This window comes from Fomitopsis serialis (assembly GCF_022376445.1).
Source record: "Fomitopsis serialis strain Sig1Antser10 chromosome Unknown B0H18scaffold_229, whole genome shotgun sequence".
In the NCBI taxonomy this organism is placed as follows: Eukaryota; Fungi; Basidiomycota; class Agaricomycetes; order Polyporales; family Fomitopsidaceae; genus Fomitopsis; species Fomitopsis serialis.
The window spans coordinates 38,985-58,170 of NW_025955189.1; the positions used below are offsets into that span (position 1 = coordinate 38,985).

The window sequence follows — 19,186 nt, forward strand, 5'->3', positions numbered from 1 at the left end:
TGCCGATGCTTTCGCCCCTGCTGCTACCACTTATGCCTTACCCGACTGATCGCGCAATGTACCCCCGAGGTCGGTGTAGGTAGAAGACAATATCACATTCAGTGAATCCCAATATTGATGTTGCGTGAATTGATTTTTGTCTCGTCCTTCATGCGCACTTGACCTGTCCAGTGAGTGACCGTATTTGCCGTGGTTGCGCGGACGCCGTCGGTCGATGTCGGTGCTGGTCGGACGGGAGCCTCACCGGTAACGGTAGCCACTTCATGCAAGCAGAAACACTTCCCAAAAGCTTGATCACTGTCCTACTCTGGTTTCCTCGGGCTCTGGAGATATTCGACGACTTGAACTTGAGCCAGCTGTGGCAGTTCATCAACGCCGCAGTTGGCTGCCACAGACGCGTTTGCCGAGCACCGTGACCGCGATCATCGCAAACAACGAGCCGGTCCAGTTCGGTTGATGCTAGCTGAGCCGAGGTGCCACTGCCGGCGACGTGCAGCCGGGTGGCTGCGGCTCTGCGGCAACGCCTGCCCTCCACCCGACGACGCATTAACCCTCCGACATGCTCGTCTCGACCAACTCTTGACATCGTCTCTCATTTCTTCAGCTTGCTTTCTGTCTACTCTACTCTCGACGCGAACGCTCGGGGCCACCGGCTGTTGCGGTTGTTAGTACCACATCGGCCGCGCCGTGACCAGGACAACGCTGGTAAACAGCTTACGCAACCCGTACTACATACGAGACTAAGGCAAACCAAGACTCGCCCAGCTTCATTGACCTCCGACAGCGGTGGCCTGCGCGGTCGGCGCCGGTCCTCAACTGGTTGTGCAGCCCAAGCATCTTGCAGCATCATCCAGCGCTTCCGTCTCCATCAGCTTCAGCGGCCCCGGTCTGGGCGGCATGTCTCTCTTTCCCTCGACTTATGAACACCACTCTTCGCCATGTTACATGAACCAATGAAGTCCTCACCCACAACTTCCACCCCGAGCGCCGCCTCGACGTCCTCTGCGTCGACATCCGACCTCCAGCAGCACGCCCTCGGCCACGGCCTCCTGAACCAATTCGGGCAATTCATCCCGAAACACGCCCTATTCCAAGTCAATGTCGAGATAGACCAGCTGTCCAATGTCCCCCTCATTAATGGACAATTTGCGGTGCGCTGGAAGTTCAAGAACGTACAGACCTCCGGACTGCTCTCGAGGATGCGCGGGAATCAGTCCTGGTCGTCGAAAGGGAGGGATAACATGAAGGGCAAAGGGCGTGCGTCGGAGCTCGGACTCGCGATCGAGGTGACCCCCGCGGATGAGGACGAGGAGGAAGGAAATGAGAGCAGTCCGCAGGAGGAGGGCACGGAGGACGAGATGTACCACCGCGCAAGCGGGTCGTCTCTCGATCTCCTCGCGCCGTATACCCCTGACACAGCAATGCCGCCCCTTACTCCGGTGACCGCGACACCTGCGGATATGCACAAGACGACATCCGCAACATCGGTTGCATCCACCACGACAGCAGTAGCACGTGGGATCACCCCCTTCCAGCCGCTGCAGAATTACAACGCGAAGTGGGGCCACCAGGTGAACGTGGTCCTGCAGATGGACGTTAATCGGGAGACGGGCGATTTGTTGCCGAACGAAGTGAAGTTCGTGGTGATGCAGGTGCGTAGCCTCGTGTTTCATTTCTGGATGAATGCTGACGATCGCCTGTAGCGGGTCGTCCCCGGAGATCCGGACGCCCCCAAACAGCCTCGCCTGGGTGCCGTCTACCTCAACCTTGCAGAATACGCTGACGCAGGGCCTGTAACTCGTCGGTACCTACTCCGCGAGAGCAAGACCAATGCAACGCTCAAGGTAGATGTCTCCGCCCCGTTACGGAATGACAACTTCTGACGCATATATCAGCTCACCATCACGCTGGAGCACGTCGGAGGCACAAAGAACTACCGCCCTCCGCCCTTGGCCAAAGGGGAGATCCTCGCATCCGTCACGGGCCTGCTCGCAAACAACGACCTCATGCGGACGAGCATCGCGCGGCAACTCGACGACTTCACGCACGCGAACCACTCCGGGCCGCAGACGTTCATGCAGGAGGACGGGCGTGCGGATGGAGACGGGCTCGCGTCCGCGTCCGGGCTGCGCGCGACGGAGGACCTCATCGAGACGCTCTTCAACCCGCTCCCGAGCGCGTCGCCTGCGCCCTCGCCCTTCACGTATTTCGCCCCTGCCGCGGCGAGGCAGAACAGCGTCGGCAGCATCGGCTCGGTCGACAGCCAGAGCGACGCGTACTCCGTGGCGCGGAGCTCGACGCGCAGCGGGAGCAGTGACGAGATGCGCGTGGAGGTCAGCGTGGAGAAGCTGGGGGTGGGCAGCACGCCAGACTTGAATGCGCTGGAGTCGCCCCGCGACGCGAAGGGCGCGTGGTGGAAGGTGCGCAGCCGCCCGAACACACCACTCGGGAAGCACTTCAAGCTGCCGTCGCCGCTGCCTCAACGACACGCGGAGTCGATTCATGCGTGAGCTCTGATACGGTGCATCTACTTGTGTGGCATTAGAGTTTCGTTTTTCGCATTCGTTTACTTCTGGTTTGACTCTCACTTTTGGCCTCTGTCATGCGGGCCCCGCTATGGTTATTGCGTTCGTTGGTTTTCTGATCTTTTCTTTACTGTCGGACTGGGTTTAGACATCTATTGTACTCTATTGGGGTTTGCTTAGTTCTTATGTATCTCCGTAATGTCCTTCCCTCAGCTCCCTCCGCGTTGGTAGCGTACGTCCCGCGCTTCAGATGAACCGTTCTTGGAGAGCCGTACTGGTGAGTGTCCAGATCCTTCCTAGCTAGAATTTGGGTCAGCAGTCTTCCGTTGGACTGATTTCGGTGTCAAAGGTCGTGCACTCCGGCCTTCTATATTCAGGTATCATATACGTTGTGCTTCGTCGACATGGTGTCGGATTGATTTTTCATTGAGCACGTTTCCTTCCAGTTCCCTGCGTTGGATGATCCAAGGCTGACGATCTGAACTGCCATGCTGTAGGCTGTGCCGTCGATGTTCTATCTGCCGGTGATGAACTGTACGTGCATTTCACCCAGCGCCCGTTTCGCTCAGCGCCCACTTCACCCAGTGCCACCTATCAAGGGCACGTTATGGCAACGTTATGGCTTCTTCCCGGCACTTCAGATACCTTAGCCCTCTTTCCCCAATTTCTGCATGTTGGTCGACGACAATTCCATCTTCTTGGACCCGGAGGTCCCGAGTGCGTACTCAGTATGCACGTCGCCGCTGATAACACGACTTACGATGTGTATAGAGACCCTTCCGCCTGAGCTGGTTGAACCTGCCGATGTGGGCTCGGTCGAGGAGGCATTGCAGGTCATCCACGGCTGGCCAGAAAGCACCACGGATACGCGTTCGGAGGACGGCACCAAAGCGCTACGGGAGCCTAGGAGGCCTCTCGCGCATCGCGCACTGTCGCGTGCTTTAATCAGCCGCATACCGTTCGAAGTCGTTGAACTCGTCGTGGACTGTATGTCTCAGGAGGGCCTAGGTGTCTGTGCGCAGGTTTGCCGGGCGTGGTACCAGGCAAGCGTCCGTATTCTCTACAAGAACATCACTATCGCCACTCGTACTGCATTCGACGCTCTTGTCGACTTCGCATCCAGAGATGCTCGTGCTCTGCGGAAGCTCGCGACAACGAGCGTGCTGCGAATCGACGGGAAGGACGCCCCTGTACATCTCGTTCCCGTCGTCCTCGCGCGGATGATGCCGGAGGTCCAGACGCTGGTGTTCAACCTGTCGCTGCGACCCCTTCTCCATCCCACCTTCTTTCGCACGCTGCCAGCGAGCTGCGCCGTATCATCTGTGCGTTCCCGCTGCTCAAATTGGGCGGGGTGGGAAAGGCCCCTGCCGTCCCAAATCGTACATCAGGGATACGTCTGGAACGCGTGGTCCTCGGATGGGGACTGACACCTTCGATCGTTGTTCCTCTCGTCAGGTGGCTCGCCGAGTCTTCGGCCTGTACGACCCTTGCTCACTTGGCCGTCTGGCACAGCCCCTTCAATTCATCGTTGCAAGTGAATGGAATGCTTGAAGGCGTTGGACAGAACCTGCTGTCACTGCATGAATTCCGCGTCCATCCCGATGGTGAGTGGTTGTATGATGTGTGTACTTGACGAAGACTGACAGCTGCCTGCTTAGAAACCTTCGAAATGCACCCCTGGATTTGGGACATGTACCCGCAGCTCCAAATTAGATGGTCGCGAGTCGCATTGCCCCTTCGCGCACAGCCCCGACTTGCGTTCCATACGCTTCGAACTACTAGCGTGCGTGCTGGACGATAAGTGGCACGCGTCGCACGAGAGCTGGACACCATACTCAGAACAGTACGAAGTCACTTATTGCAGTCCATCAAAATCCACCAGTACCTACTGGTCACTGGGGACTTCTGTTCCCTGAGTGTTCGACCCAGTCTCTTCTACGCGAAATTGGGAAAGGAGCTACCGGTCCATGGCGCGATGAAACTACCGGAGTTTGGAAATCTGCAGTCAGTTGAGTTTTCGTTTGACTTATCGTACAGTGCATGGGAGTTTTCCGACTGGAAAGCGACAGTCACTACGGCTGCACAAAGGTTCTCCAGCGGACTGCCACGTCTATTTTCTTCATGGCACGACAATGGAGTGGTAACGATTGCTCAGAAGAGGAACCCCATCGCCGGCGTTCAGAGCAGTCGATCGAAGAGACTGTTGTAACGAGTCTGATACGGGGGACTGGGCTCGTTTGTAGTGCAATCGTGTGTGTTCCGCCTGCGTACAATATGCGTCGCTAACGTATGCACAGACGGTTGACATACATGATATACATAGACGATGGATGGAACTTGACATTGTATGACAGTTGCTGTGAGCTTTACGCTCTGCCGCACTGCCCTCTGATTGAAAGTTCGAATTCTCTGTCATGCTCTCTTGTGTCTCGTTCACACGGCTCAACTGAACTCTATCGATGCCGGTGGTATTCACTGACATGTAATCTCCCCAAAGCCTTTCATCCCATACCACTAGGTATGTCGTCCAAGGCCAATTCTATATTCACAGACCCAGAAATCCCCAGTGCGTATAACCCCTTGTATGCATTGACCGGTCGATGATATCATGATTCACAACATGCGCAGGTGCCACAACTCCTGAGCTCGCCGACACCACCTCATTCGAGGAAGTGTTACTGTTTATCTACGGCTGGCCAGACCACGCTAAGGGTGCACCTCAAGGGGACCGAGCCAACGAGGAATGGCGATCCAGGAGGCGCATACGCCCGAGTCTGTCGCGCGCTCTCTCTGGCCGCATCTCATTCGAAGTCGTCGAACTCTTCATGGACAGGATGTCTCAAGGGAGCCTAAGCAACTGCGTGCTAGTCTGCAAGGCATGGTACCAGGCGAGCATACGCCTCCTCTACAGAGACATCGCAATCTCCAGTCGCGTGGCGTTTGACTCCCTCGCCGCTTTCGCCCTCAACGACTCGGACCCCCGTGCCGCCGAGCGCTTCGCGCAGACGAACGCGCTCCGTGTGGGCGGACAGCAGCGCGATGTACCCGTGCATGCCGTCCCGCTCATCTTTGCACGACTCATGCCGCAAGTACGCAGGCTCGTGTTCCACATGTCGCTGCACCCACTCATGCACGTCAGCTTCTTCGATATGCTGCCCCTCTTCAGAGCAGTGACCACGCTGGAGTTGTTTCGGTTCACGCTGCGCTGCTTCAGCGAGCTCCGGCGGATCATATGTGCATTTCCGCAGCTCAAACATCTCAAGCTCTGCGTCGGCGTGTTCGAAACGGACACTGGCCCGGTTGCTACTGTGCATCCAACGCGAATACGCTTGGAACAGTTGGTCCTGGGCTGGGGCCTGACGCCCGCAGTCATCGTCCCACTCGTCAGATGGCTCGCGGAGTCCTCAGCCTGCGCGAACCTCACTCATCTGGCTATCTGGCGCAATCCATTCAACGTATCTCTGCAGGTGAATGAACTCCTTGAGGTCGCTGGAAGGAACCTGCTGTCTATCCACGAGCTGGATCTCGACTCCGACGGTCAGTGCTCGAGCGACCGGGGGCATTTCTCAAAGACTGACAGCAGCACACTTGACCAGACGGTCTTGAATTCCTCTGGCCCGCGATCGCTCAGGCAACCCGCGCCGGTGCCAGTGCATACTCTCAACACAACGTCCCGCTGCTTGCGCATAGCATCAACACGCACTGCACGTTCGCATACAGTCCCAATCTGCATACGATACGGTTCGAGTTGCGCGCGTGTACATTGGACGAGGACCCCCGCGACAAATGGCATACCGTGGCATTGGAACTTCAAGCGATGTTAATGACAGTGCGCAGCCCCGCCCTGCGGTCTATCAAGGTCCATCAAGCCATACAACTTACTGGGAAGTTCTTCCCGCTCAGCGCCCAACCTCGTCTTTTCTACGCGAAGTTGGAGTCGCCGGCATTGCTCTCCGTTCACCGTGCGATGCAAGAGCCGGTCTTCAAGAACCTGGACTCGGTCGAATTCTCTTTTGACATGGAGTACAGTGCCTGGGATTTCTTCAACTCCGAGGGAACGGTGGCCATAGCCGCGCAGAGGTTCTCCAGTGGGGTGTCGCACTTAATGGGACCCTGGCACCGTCGTGGACTGGTAACAACTGTTCAGAAGAGGAACCCGATATATAGCAAAAGCAGACTGTGACCTGTGCACAGGCCGTCGAAGCTATCTCTAGGACGACATTATCACGGAAACAGGATACCTCGGAAGGCTATCGTCTGTGCCCCGTCACGATTACACTCCATGGTGACGATCTTGTTCATAACCGAACTCAGCACGCACGCGTCCCGACCTCGCGAGCTGCGAGCATCCCCCCACCACCGCACGCTGGAAACGACCCTCCGTGGGCGTCCTGTCCCGACTACATCTGGCCGCTCGCCCACGCATACGTGCCCGAATCGCCTAGCGCGTCGCGCAGGAGGCTGAGCGTGTGCGTGGCGAGTGAAATGAGCCAGCAGAGTAGCTGGAGGCGGTGGAGAGGGGGGAAGCGTTGGTATTTGGGGCGCGTCTGGGCGCGCGCGTTCACGCGTTCACAGGAGAGATTGGGTTCTGTGGATTGGGTATGGCAACATAGCCTTGGATGGACACGACTGCTGTGAGTCGAATCGGACGTTGAAGTTATCGCTCCCTTACTGATGCAGGCGTCGAGGCTAGGATTGAGTGCACCAAATGCCTAGTCGTGCGCGCACCCGGATAGGATTCACTATCATCGGAAGTGATGCTTCCATTTTCCTGCCAATTCCAAGAGCACTCCGGTGATCATGGTTTTCACCTAACGCACAAATTATCAGCGCGCCCCCACACCGTCTGAAATTCACTGAGTCACTCACTGCGTATGGTGCAGTGCTCCTGGGTCGCTACTTTCGCTTCACATGAAAGCAACAACAATCGGAGTACTTTCCCAGTGTCACGGTCGAATCCTGCCATATCCCCCTCCTTGTTGTAGCCCACACCACCGACGGCGGATACATAGTCGAAAGTGACATCCATAAGGCAAAGAACGACCTACGGTCAGTAAGGGCGCTGCGGCGGTATCGCGGCCCGGGTATCCACGAGTGGTTCTGTGCACATGTGGCGGGGGCGTTATAACTCGACCTCAGCCTTACTTCCACTTTTTACACGAAATCTGACTCCAACTTGAAGTGCTGAGAACAAGCTCGCACGAACACTGTTGTTTTCAACCATCAAGAAACACCTCGTCCTTATTCACCCAATGCTATCTAGGCTGTCTAGGAGACTCTTCTCCGAACTATACAGGTGACGCCAGCTTGCGCTATGATGCCGACCCACAGAGCTGACGAAACACAGGGTAATGGCGATCTTTATCTCGCGTTTTTATGTAGGGCGGCTTCTTATGTGGTATCGCTCACAATGTTCCAGGTGAGTCAGAGAGCAAGGCGTGGACGTCCTTGCACGCATTCATCGCGCAATTACAAGCCGCCTATTGCCTGTCCTCCCTCTACCGCTGTCCGAATATGACTACCCGTGGGGTCTGACAGCGGCTGCCGCCCGGGCCCTAGAAGCGGCATCGGTACCTTGTGTGGTCTGGGGAGACCATGTTTATCGTATCAGGGTGCGAATCAAGTGTCGAGGGTACGTCCGTTGCAAGGTCAATCTGTGTGCCTTCGTTGATTTATCCCTTCCCACTGCCAGATGGCCGGTTTCATCGTTGCAGAGGAATACCTGTCTAGGGCGGTGGATATACTTGTCACTGCGGGTCTTCCTAGATGCACCTGCGTTGATGTGTGTCATACGTCTGACCCTTATTTCCGGAACCACGCACCCACACACTTCATTGTGGATCAGTACAACATAATATTTCTGGCCACTTCGGACATGGTTCTGGGCGACTCGAATCCCTTCGATCTTGCTTATTTGGTGCGATACGTCCCGCTCACGCAGAAGGGCACTCGCTCCTTCCCTGTGGATCATCGTCCCGACGGCTCCCGACATGCAACTGGAGCCGCTGTGACCGAATACCAGACCGTGCGCTTTCTGGATCCACGGAGCCTTGCCATGCTTCACTTGTACCTGCGGCGCGGAAGCGCGGGTACTTCTCGCGACGGCATCGGCCTCACATGGGACAGCGTCCTGGCCCTTGTGGCGTTCGACATAGACCAGGACAACCAGCTTGTTCATTCAATCAGGGACGAGCAATTGCGCGCCGATTACGTTTTCCTCAAGGGTTGAAATGATTCGAGCCCAGGTCCGCTACTCAAGCGTAGCAGCCACACTACCCCTATCGACCCGGATGGCTGTGCACGTCGGTATACCTCGACTCGTGCACACGCACGTCACAAGTATCAGTCTCGTCCAGACTATCCCTGATCCCTGTCGCGCACCATCGGATTCCTCCGGTCCTGACAACAGCACCTCCACGACATCGCATTTTACTTGCCAGCGTCATTAAGCCGAGCTACCGACGATCGTCACGTACGGCTTGAGCAGATGGGCAGGGAAGGTCCGTTGGCTGCGGCCTACGCTCCTCAGCCGCCACTATGCTAGACAGGCCTCGCATCTGGGCTTGCGTGCGCGGGCGCACGATGGAAGGGGCCAGGGTTATTGTGCGTCCGGCTGAATGCCCGGCGAAGACTCTCGTCACCTGCCTCTCGTTTCCATGCGCTAGGAGTTCTCGACGCGAGGGCCGCACCTGTAGATGCGGGTCCTCCGTCAACCATACGCGACGCACTCAGGCTCTCGATGCCTGCGACTACTGTAGTATTCAATTCAATCCGGCGCAGGTTGTGACTGTGACAGCCGCGCCGCCGCCAGGCGGCGCGGCGCGAGCGACGGTGACGTGTGACAAAGACGGTGCAGACGGTGCGGCGGAGCGTCGATGGGCTATAAACGTCGTCAAAACGAGTGCTGAGGCCGCCGCCGGAGGCGGCCAAATTTTTGTGCATTTGTCACAACCGGCGGGACCCCCAATGACCCGTGACAAGGGTCCTTTACCGGTGTGGCGAGGGGCCTTGTGACGCGTGACCGCCGGACTGTATTGAATACTACAGTATAATCATATGATACCTCCCCACTGGCAGTCTTCCTCTCGAAATTGACGCGTCGTCCTTGTCGCTACAAAGCGGGCTAGGGCCTGATGCGCCTTTTGTAGCCGACAACCACTCCTCGACCGTCTCTTCGTGGCCATATAAAGGCAATCGAGACCCGAGCGTGCACTCTGCAAGATTTGGAACTGTAGACAGGCTCAAGATGAACGCGGGCAGGTCACGGGCAGGTCACGAATCGTATGTCTGGACCTCTTCGCGCTGACTGCAAACCACACTATTCGCTTGCTGTGAGTATAAGAACATTCCCTGTGCTTCGAACACCGCTCAAAATAGCCCTTAGCCCATCGGAGTCCGCCGCATACTTGAGTCCGGCTACATAACAGGTCGGAACAAGATGTGAGTACTAGGTATCATCCCCCGGCGAATGTCGTACTGCACGTAGCGACACAAATCTTCGAGGGTTCAGCAAGTCGCACAGTATCCGTCGCGCAACTCTATAGTGTCTCCCAGCTTTCACTCTCTGGCAGAGCTTTGTCGTCTCCGAGCATCTGTCCTTGACCTCTGTCGTCCCTTCAGCCTGTGTAGCGTTCCGACACTCGGTCTTGAGGTCTCGATGCCAGGCGGCCGGAGTCTTGGTCCATCTCGTCAGTTACTACTGTGCGTCAGCAGATTACAACTAGCACAAACTTGTAGAACCTACCTGGCTCGCCAGCATCCCGAGGAGATGAGTGAACAGAACTTGACTCGGAGGCTTCGCGGCCAACGACCATGGAGTCACAGCTATCGACAGACAGAGTTAACAGTAATAACACGCCCTTGAGCTTGAGCTTGAGCTTGAACGTTTGAACGCTGACAACGTTGAACACGCAGCCTCCTCCCTGCGGGGCCTATGCAACGATGTTGCAAAAGTGCCACGCCACCGCTCGCCAGGCGGCGTAGCATTGCAGTCGAAAGAGAGGCAAAACCTAAAGCACATAAGTTACTAGTACTAGGACTTTAGTCGCATGGATGATCCTGCTAATTGGGCTCATGTAAGAAGCCTTGTATTGTACGTTGGAACCTCATTCTCGGTGATCAAATCTGGTTATGTCTTTCGAAATTCTACTACCCTTAGTGAAGGAATCATACAACACCGTAGCAAGTAGCGAAGTAGGTCTGGCGCCTAACAATTCGTAGGGTGGGCGCTTATGCGATGTTATACATCTCGCCGGAGCAACACCGAAGTTCGGACGCTGCATCTCCCATCGAAGTCGGCTAGTCACAACGAGTTATCACAGCGGAGGCCGTACGGCGGGATATGATATCTCCGTATGCCATTGTATGCAAGTGAGAAACCAGCTGCTTGGAAACCCTGCCGGTCAGCGTTCATGAGGTATCCGAGTGTTTCACAACTAGAGCAATACTTGTGGTCGCCAGTTTCCCTCGATCCGCTATATCCGTGCAGGCACCTTGATGTGGGTAAGGAAGCCTGTCTTAGCCTGAGAACGTATCAACTCAGATGCGGGGCCCCGGACTGGCCCCGGACCTGCAGACGAGTCTGCAGGCTGTCCTGGGCCGCTCCTGGCATGCGTACCGTGTCCACGTGAGGGTACACCGTGAGGGTTGCCGACGTCTGAGCCTATTCTTCGGACGCAAGGCCGATGAATCCTTCCGTGGTTGCGAAGCACGACTTGGATAACGCCCGGGTATATAGTCCTGAGGCAGCTTGGCTGACTCGACGTGCAGGCTATTCCATCGACCCGCAAACATTTCGCGCCACTGAGCTCGTACCTGTACCGCAACTTCGGGGCTGCGTCTACCCTCATAACCGGCTCCAAGATGAGTGCAATGTGGCCCAGGTCCGTCTCGTACGCGGGGTTCGCGAGGCGGTCGACAGTTTCGTCTTTGCTGCGGCGAGGTTTCACGAGCAGCTTGTCCAGAATGCGTGAGTGGACGTCGTGTCTGAAGCGAGGATAACGCGCTGACAGCCATCGCACGACATTTCTGTATCTGCCACCACGGGTTATCACCAATTCGACTTCACTCCCTAACCACCATCTGCACGAGATGCGTTGCAATAATCCTACCCGCCGGCAACCTGGGACGCACATACAGAAGAGAAAATTGTGGTTAAGAACCCGGTGGTGGAATTGGACGGGGATGAGATGACGAGAATTATCTGGAAGAAAATCAGGGAGGAGGTGCGCAGCAGCGTTCATTACAGAGAGGGTCCCTCGTTCTGACGGCGTGGTCCAGCTCATTCTGCCATATGTCCAACTGGACATCAAATACTTCGACCTCGGTCTCGAGCAGCGAGACGCGGTACGTGCATCCGTTACCCCTGCCCTACGCCCTCCTCACCCGTCCACCCCCCGCACGCTTGCAGACGAATGACCAGGTCACAGTCGAGTCGGCCGAGGCGATCCTCAAGTACAATGTGGGCATCAAGTGCGCGACGATCACGCCGGACGAGGCGCGGGTGAAGGAGTTCACCCTCAAGCAGATGTGGAAGAGCCCCAACGGGACGATCCGCAACATCCTCGGCGGCACGGTCTTCCGAGAGCCCATCATCCTGAAGAGCATCCCTAAACCCATCCCTGGCTGGAAGAACCCGATTGTCATTGGGCGTCATGCGTTCGGTGACCAGTACCGCTCGACGGACTTTGTTGCGCCAGGCCCGGGAAAGCTGCAGCTCGTGTATTCGCCTGCAGATGGTGGAAAGCCGACGGTCATGGATGTGTATGACTTCAAGGGAAAGGGTGTCGCGATGAGCATGTACAACACCGACGATGTACGGCCTTCTCGTTGTGACGACCACCGCTGCTGTTAACGGGCCCGCCGGACAGTCCATTACAGGGTTCGCGCACTCGTCCTTCAAAATGGCGCTCGCCAAGAAGATGCCCCTTGTACGGATTTGAAACTAATCATCTGGGCTTCAGTCGCTGATCCCTGTTAACAGTTCATGTCGACGAAGAACACGATCATGAAGAAGTACGACGGCCGCTTCAAGGACATCTTCCAGGACATCTACGAAACGTGAGTCCGCCCTGACAGCGCCCTCCCGCCGCACCGTCTGACCCCGCACAGCACATACAAATCGCAGTTCGAGGCGGCCGGCATCTACTACGAGCACCGGCTGATCGACGACATGGTCGCGCAGGCGATCAAGTCCTCCGGCGGGTTCGTCTGGGCGTGCAAGAACTACGACGGCGACGTGCAGTCCGACATCCTCGCGCAGGGCTTCGGCTCGCTGGGCATGATGACCTCCGAGCTGATCACGCCCGACGGGCAGACGATCGAGTCCGAGGCCGCGCACGGCACCGTCACGCGCCACTACCGCGAGTTCCAGAAGGGCAACGAGACGTCGACGAACCCCGTCGCGTCCATCTTCGCGTGGACGCGCGGCCTCAAGCACCGCGCGACCCTCGACGGGAACGCGAGCCTGAAGGCGTTCTGCGAGGACCTCGAGAAGGCCTGCGTGGAGGTCATCGACATCGACGGTGTGATGACGAAGGACCTTGCGCTCGCGATTCATGGGAAGGAGATGAAGCGCGAACACTGGGTCGTCACAGACGTGTACATGGATTCCGTGAACGTGAGTGAAGCGTACGAGGCCAGGGAACATTAGATCGCTACTGACATCACTATCGTACAGAACAAGCTCAAGCAGAAGATGGCGGCGAGGGCGAGTGCGTAGATACCTCCTGTGTTTCCGTAGAGCTCTTGCTAGACCCGCGTGCAGTGCTGCAGTCTCGACTATGTATCAAAGATACACACACTTGTATTGATTCAGGACGTTGCGTGTTTTGCCGGGATGTGCTTCTGCAGCTAGTGAATAATATACATGTGATGATACAACGGCGACTATGCGACTCAGAACTTCGATGTATGTACACTAGATATGTGCGAGGTCCAAGAAAGCGGGGGTATATGCAGAAAGCGAATGCAAGGCGGAACAAATGAATATGTACGAGAATAAAACGACAGGAATACACAACAGGTGTAAAATGAAACGATCGGCAGTCGCGGGGTGGGCGTCGCAACCAGGCAGAGCTAGAGATGATAGTCGATACATAAATACGGGCTTTTCGGAGGAGTCATGCAATCGGAGGGTATTCGTTCATACGTCGTTCACACAAACATTGAGACGTCCAGACCTTCAGCGAAGTCGAGTACAATGATCTTTTGGTCATGCGAAGTGCTGAACACGCCGGCCATCAGCAACACTGCGCGTACGAAGGAACCTCAGACTTGACTCACCTCACAATACGGCGGAAATCAAACTTCACGTCGAATATATGGCTGTTGTGGCAGTTGCGGAACTCGCGCAACATCTTCCCTGTCCGCCAATCCCACACCTTCACCGTCTTGTCGTAGCTGGCGCTCACTAGTAGTCCGCTCCTCGGGTCGAACGACAGCGCGCGCACCAGCAGGTCATGTCCAGCGAGCGTGCGCAGGCACGCGCCCGTCGACGCCTGCCACACTTTGATCTTGCAGTCGTTCGAGCCGGAGATGATGTAGTCGTCCTTGAACTCGATGCAAGCAAGGCCGCGGTCGTGCCCCTCAAACGTGCGCAGTCGCTCTCCAGAGATGATGTCCCACAGCATCATTCTCCCGTCTCCACTCGCGCTCGCGACCTTGTTGTCCTGCAGCCCGACTGCGTTCACAGGGCCCTCGTGGCCACGGAATGTGCAGTGCAGCTGCAGTGTGCGGCGGTCCCAGACACGGATCAGTGCATCCTTCGAGCTGAACAGAACTTGAGCGGCTTGCAAGGGAGGGTAGTGGTAGAGCGCTTACCAGCTTACGATCCATCTTGAGTCGATCCTCAGGTCCAGGACACCGCCAGTGTGGCCCCTCAACACCGCCGCAATCTCTGCCTTCACCTGGCCATCCTCGCCAGCCACCGGTGAACGCGTACAGAGATCCCACACGCACACGGAGCAGTCGCTCGAGCCGCTCACCATGAAGCCATGCTTCCACTCACTCCCGTCCTCCCACTCATCCTCTTCCCCTGTCGGGAAGTCCCAGTCCTTGTCAAACTTGAGACAGAGAACGCTCCCCCGATGGCCGGTGAAGGTCGCCAGACAGCGCCCCGTCGTCAGACTCCACACCTTGATCGTGCGGTCCCGCGAGCCGGTGACGATCCTCCTCGAGTCGAACTCCAGACAGTAGACGCTGTCCATGTGCCCGCTGAGCCGCTTCGCCTTGGGCTCCCAAGCGGGTGCGCCGTCGGCCCCCTCGCTCGCACTCCACCGTCGGTCCAGTTCCGCCCTCGTCCGGCACATCTCGTACCACTCCAGCTCTAGCGGCGCCGGAAGCCACGATTTTGACGCAGACAAAGGCGCCGGGGGTGCCCGCCGGAGGTCAACGTCCCAGCCATCTGGCTGGCGCCGTACAAACTGCGAGCGCCAGATGGAGTTGTCTCGGCAGAGGCGGTTCCACGTCCTGTAGAGCACATCAGGATGGCACGGCAGCGGCAGGCGGTGCGTGCACGTACCTGCTGACGCGGAGGCACGCAAGCACAGCTTGCAGGTCAAGGAATGACAAGAGGTGGAGCGCGATCTCTGGAGGCAGCAGACCTACGATATCTAGAGAAGGCGATGACGACAGTCAGTACGTGGACACATCCGGGGCGTGGTCAGTTTTAGACCAGCTCGCTACCGAAATGAATGAATGCACGAAATGAAGAGGACGGTCCCGGAAGAGCACGTCGTCGCAAGGGCGAGCAGATCATTAAAGACGTCGGTAATGCATCGGGCACGTGGCAGTGGTTGGATTTGGCGGTGTTCGTGCAGGAGCCAGCAAGGACATCCACTGCGAGCACAGCCGGACCATGGAGTGAAGGGACTCACCAGTACCAGTGATCCGCGTAGCGTCGATGAAGCATGCCTCGTCATCAATCAGCTCGCCCTCCTCGCCATCCAGCGGCGGCAGATTCAGGTAATCGATGTACTCGCTGTCCGTGACGCTGCCGTAGCGCCAGATTGATGTAGTGGGCAGACCGGGGCGACGTTTGCCCTTCCGCCCAGGGGATCCTTCCCGGAGGGCGTCCCAGATGCGCGGTATGATGCCCAGCGAGAGGCTGCGCGATGGCTTCATGGGTGACGCACCGCTGCCGTTCGGATAGTAGGTCGAGGCGTACGGGTAGTATCCGTTGACAGTGCGGCGGCCGGAAGGCCCGCAGAGCGGCGTGTTCTCCATGTAAGGGTACGGATAACTGTCCGCGTTCCAGCTGATAACAGAGTACGTGTCCGTGCGGAAGCTCGGTGAGGGCGATGGCGGGCGCGTGACGGTCAGATCGCGAGGGACAGAGACATCTGCGCCATCGACGGGCTCCATCTCGATGTTGGAGTACGCCAGCGTGAACGCTGCGCTGGTAGAGGTCGACGCGCGAGGACCGTTGGATTCAGGAGGCAGGTCGGACGTGGTGAGGAAGGGAGAACCGAGCACTGAGGTGCACATGTTGCTAAAGCGTGGAGTGGGCTCTTCGTCCGCAGTGTGTCTTCTATGGGTACGGCGGAGAGTAGGGGTGGCCATGGCGGATTCGACAGAGGAAGAGCGAGGATAGCTTTGAGACGGCCAACCTACCATAATTTAGGCGAATAGCGACGCGGAAACAACGTCCGAGATAACAAGACAAAGCCGATGCAATGAGATGGCCGTCGTTTGATGACGCGTATCGAGTAAGGTACTGTGGCGACTGAAATGACCGGCGAGCGACGAATCCACCACCAGGATCGAACAACTGGGTATTGTCCAGCAGCGAGAGCGTCGCAGAAGTGGGGGTCCCGAGCAAGTCCCGAGGTTTGATAGTTGGGGTGGCGGTCCAGGAGACAATTAGGGTGGAATGAAAGAAGGTCGCAAGAAACGAACCTAGAACACCCTGCAGACGCCCCAGCATCGCGTGCTGCCTCTGACAGTGGTGCGCTCACTGTCAGGTGGTGGTGAGAATCCCGAGCCGGGCGGCTCGGCGCTCATTTCCAGTTCGATTCGGTTTCATGAACCTGCGGTGCCCCGATTGAAGAGACGCAGGGCAATGCAAGTTATTACATAGTCTGAAGAACTCGCAAGTTCATGCAGCATGACAGTGCCAAGCTTTACCCGTTCGTATGAGCAGATGAGATGAGAATAATGAGAATGTACTGACAGATCGTGCTCGACTCCAACGGTCCGCATCCTGGAGCTGGTACAGTGGTGGTATGCCTGCGGCCAATACTACTATGTAGCGAAAGCATATTCAATACAATGATGGCAACGGGTCAAGTCGACTGTAACAGCTGGTGGACGAAATACGCACTAAGTGGAATCTCTCGTAGTCTGATATTGGTTATTATGTTCGCATGCCTATGATACTGGCGCTCGCCGACCGACCTTCCCTTGTTGTTCCACCATTCTGAAAAGGAGCTCGCAAGCTGGGCAAGGATTGCGCTTGTAGAATATAGGGGAGAGGGGTCAGGCATACATACCGTAGATTTCGATGTACATACCTCACGCGATTGACCTTCGGGCATCCTGCCATGGACACTCGCACCCGGGACCCGCACTTGTTTTCACAATGATTCCTGTCCTGACGGCATCATAAATCTTAGAATTTCCTGATTATATAGCGCATCAGTATTAGCCCAAGTATTGGGTCATTGGCAGAAGCTATTGCTTGATTGCTTGCAGAGTTGTCACGGCTCACCTCTAGCACAACTTCATCGCCGCAAAGGTGGATTATGCTGTCAAATAGCTGCTGAATTAATGACAGAGGTTGATGTGGAGTTCGCGCTTTGCACGAACGAGAGGCAAGCGTCGCCGCTCGCGCCACGCGTTGCCTACATCGCTTTGACGCGACCGCCACTTGGACGGTCGTTTGGACCTTTCGCTTGTCGGGCCTTAGCCGACACTTTGTTTCCTTTCGCCTCGCCGCTTGTTTCGCCACCTAGTGTACACGAGTGGAAATGTGTCTACGTAGTATATATAGGGCTCGCTCTGAGCCCTCTAATCATCCTCTCATCTCATTCCCACTCGCGGTGCGAAGTCTACCTCAACAACAGGTTATGAGCCCCGCCTCGCTCTGACGACGACGACGCACCTTATTGAACCCCGAGAATCTCTGCTTCATTTTGAACTCGCCCTCCACATCCTCCCACTATGACCGATGCACTCCGTTTCAAGATCGAGGCCCTGACCGGCGCCGAGAATTGGCAGACCTGGAAGTTCGCCTGTCGGACATCCTCGATGACGCGGATCTCTGGGATTATGTCTCGGGCGAGCTTCCTGCCCGTCGCCGCCAAGCCGGACACGACGGCGGAAGCAAAAGCCGAGATAGAGAAGACGATTAAAGAATGGAGATCGAAGGATCGACGAGCACTCACCGCGATACGACTAAGGGTGGCCGACAAGATCTTGATCTACGTGAAGGCCGCCCAGACAAGTCACGACGCGTGGAAGAAGCTGGAGACGATGTACGAGGCGCAGGGCGTCCTCGCGATCGTCCAAGCACGCCGCAAGATGTTCCGCGCGGTGTGCACCGAAGACCAAGACGTCGAAGAGTTCATTCGACAGATGACGGGTTACCGGGATGACCTGCTGACGCTTCAGCAAACGGTCTCGGACGAAGAGTTCTGCATCTCGATCCTTACCGCACTTCCGGAGTCCTGGAATACCTTCACTGCGACGCTCGACTATCAGAAGGGCTTGAAGGACTCCGCGGAGTTGATTGCTCGCATCCTGGACGAAGATCGGCGTGTAAAGAGTCGCGCCGAGGAAACAGCTTTACATGGCAAGTTCCAGAGGTCGAAGGGCAAGGGCAAGCGGACCCTACCCTCGTGCTGGAAGTGCGGAAAGCCCGGCTATCAGTCAGATTGCCCAGACCACGAAGGAACACGAAAGAGGAAAGAGCAGGAACGTACCGAGCAGAAGTCGAAGGATGGCAAGAGCGGGGGCAAGGCGATGGTGGCAGACACAACGGAGTCCGACTCGGAGTCAGAGGACTATGCATTTGTGGCCACGGACATCGAGTCGCACCAGGAGGGCGACCTAGCGCTTGCAGCTCTGGATGCCGATGACTGGCTTGGCGATACAGGCACGACGGTGCATGTGGCGCGCTGTCGCGAGCACTTCTCGGACTATCGCACCACGCCGGGTGCGACGTTGAATGGTGCCGGGTCGACGACGGTCCTAGGTCGAGGAACAATCAGGATGATTGCGGACATAGATGGTCAGCAGAAGACCATAACCCTCAAGGACGTCGTTCACGCACCTGCTATTCCGCACAACTTGGTCTCCCTCGGACGTCTTGAAGCGGGCGGGAACAAGATCGAGATCAGCGATGGGGAACTAGCTGCGAAGGACAAGAAGGGACGCACCTTTCTACGCGGCAGCCGAATCTCCCGCTATCTGTACCGCATGGCTATCAGTCCCGAAAAGGAAGCACACGCTCACCTGGCAGCACCGGTGCGACCCAAGCAGAAGAAGTCACTTGCTAAGTGGCACCGGATCTTTGGCCATATGCATCCGCGTGCGATCTTGACATTGAAGCGCAAGGACATGGTCTCCGGCCTAGAACTTGATGAGTCCGGACCAACCGCCGAACAGTGCAAGATCTGCGTAGAGTCAAAGCAGCACGTCGAGGCATTCCCGAAGGAGTCACT

The 19,186-nt window shown here is 56.9% G+C and overlaps 7 protein-coding genes across 7 annotated transcripts; 5 read left to right on the top strand and 2 right to left on the bottom strand.

Moving 5' to 3' along the window:
* Nucleotides 1-953: 953 nt before the first annotated feature.
* On the top strand, nucleotides 954-2,510 carry B0H18DRAFT_889711 (N-terminal C2 in EEIG1 and EHBP1 proteins-domain-containing protein; the record flags this gene model as incomplete). The annotated part of the gene is made up of 3 exons (XM_048041280.1): nucleotides 954-1,652; nucleotides 1,704-1,844; nucleotides 1,896-2,510. The coding sequence occupies 3 exons, from the start codon at nucleotides 954-956 to the stop codon at nucleotides 2,508-2,510; spliced, it is 1,455 nt and encodes a 484-aa protein (XP_047885538.1).
* A 686-nt stretch (nucleotides 2,511-3,196) lies between these two features.
* On the top strand, nucleotides 3,197-3,952 carry B0H18DRAFT_1127022 (uncharacterized protein; the record flags this gene model as incomplete). Its single annotated transcript, XM_048035241.1, has 2 exons — nucleotides 3,197-3,242; nucleotides 3,297-3,952. 2 exons carry the CDS (start codon nucleotides 3,197-3,199, stop codon nucleotides 3,950-3,952), a joined length of 702 nt encoding a protein of 233 aa, XP_047885539.1.
* A 1,375-nt stretch (nucleotides 3,953-5,327) lies between these two features.
* On the bottom strand, nucleotides 5,328-5,645 carry B0H18DRAFT_1053241 (uncharacterized protein). The gene has a single exon (XM_048031003.1). The coding sequence runs from the start codon at nucleotides 5,635-5,637 to the stop codon at nucleotides 5,431-5,433; it is 207 nt and encodes a 68-aa protein (XP_047885540.1). The 5' UTR covers nucleotides 5,638-5,645; the 3' UTR covers nucleotides 5,328-5,430.
* Nucleotides 5,646-7,666: 2,021 nt separating this feature from the next.
* B0H18DRAFT_242374 (uncharacterized protein) lies at nucleotides 7,667-8,908 on the top strand. Its single transcript, XM_048037254.1, has 4 exons — nucleotides 7,667-7,821; nucleotides 7,873-7,944; nucleotides 8,064-8,157; nucleotides 8,218-8,908. Exons 1-4 carry the CDS (start codon nucleotides 7,778-7,780, stop codon nucleotides 8,752-8,754), a joined length of 747 nt encoding a protein of 248 aa, XP_047885541.1. The 5' UTR covers nucleotides 7,667-7,777; the 3' UTR covers nucleotides 8,755-8,908.
* A 2,805-nt stretch (nucleotides 8,909-11,713) lies between these two features.
* On the top strand, nucleotides 11,714-13,245 carry B0H18DRAFT_1127024 (isocitrate dehydrogenase NADP-dependent; the record flags this gene model as incomplete). The annotated part of the gene is made up of 7 exons (XM_048035242.1): nucleotides 11,714-11,749; nucleotides 11,805-11,870; nucleotides 11,935-12,339; nucleotides 12,395-12,454; nucleotides 12,508-12,584; nucleotides 12,636-13,143; nucleotides 13,204-13,245. 7 exons carry the CDS (start codon nucleotides 11,714-11,716, stop codon nucleotides 13,243-13,245), a joined length of 1,194 nt encoding a protein of 397 aa, XP_047885542.1.
* Nucleotides 13,246-13,679: 434 nt separating this feature from the next.
* B0H18DRAFT_1127025 (WD40-repeat-containing domain protein) lies at nucleotides 13,680-16,085 on the bottom strand (the record flags this gene model as incomplete). The annotated part of the gene is made up of 5 exons (XM_048035243.1): nucleotides 13,680-13,749; nucleotides 13,809-14,294; nucleotides 14,346-14,993; nucleotides 15,046-15,136; nucleotides 15,401-16,085. The coding sequence occupies 5 exons, from the start codon at nucleotides 16,083-16,085 to the stop codon at nucleotides 13,680-13,682; spliced, it is 1,980 nt and encodes a 659-aa protein (XP_047885543.1).
* Nucleotides 16,086-18,485: 2,400 nt separating this feature from the next.
* On the top strand, nucleotides 18,486-18,833 carry B0H18DRAFT_889730 (uncharacterized protein; the record flags this gene model as incomplete). Its single annotated transcript, XM_048041282.1, has 1 exon — nucleotides 18,486-18,833. A coding segment is annotated over one exon (348 nt), but the record flags the coding sequence as incomplete, so codon positions are not given.
* Between the last annotated feature and the right edge of the window lie 353 nt (nucleotides 18,834-19,186).

What these genes read in the sequence shown, in the direction of transcription:
- B0H18DRAFT_242374 (XM_048037254.1), top strand. Translation starts at nt 7,778, where the DNA reads ATGCTATCTAGGCTGTCTAGGAGACTCTTCTCCGAACTATACAG. An exon ending in CTCTTCTCCGAACTATACAG is followed by an intron (nt 7,822 to 7,872) that starts GTGACGCCAGCT and finishes GACGAAACACAG; the next exon opens with GGTAATGGCGATCTTTATCT. An exon ending in GTGCGAATCAAGTGTCGAGG is followed by an intron (nt 8,158 to 8,217) that starts GTACGTCCGTTG and finishes TCCCACTGCCAG; the next exon opens with ATGGCCGGTTTCATCGTTGC.
- B0H18DRAFT_1053241 (XM_048031003.1), bottom strand. Translation starts at nt 5,637, where the DNA reads ATGTGGAACACGAGCCTGCGTACTTGCGGCATGAGTCGTGCAAAGATG.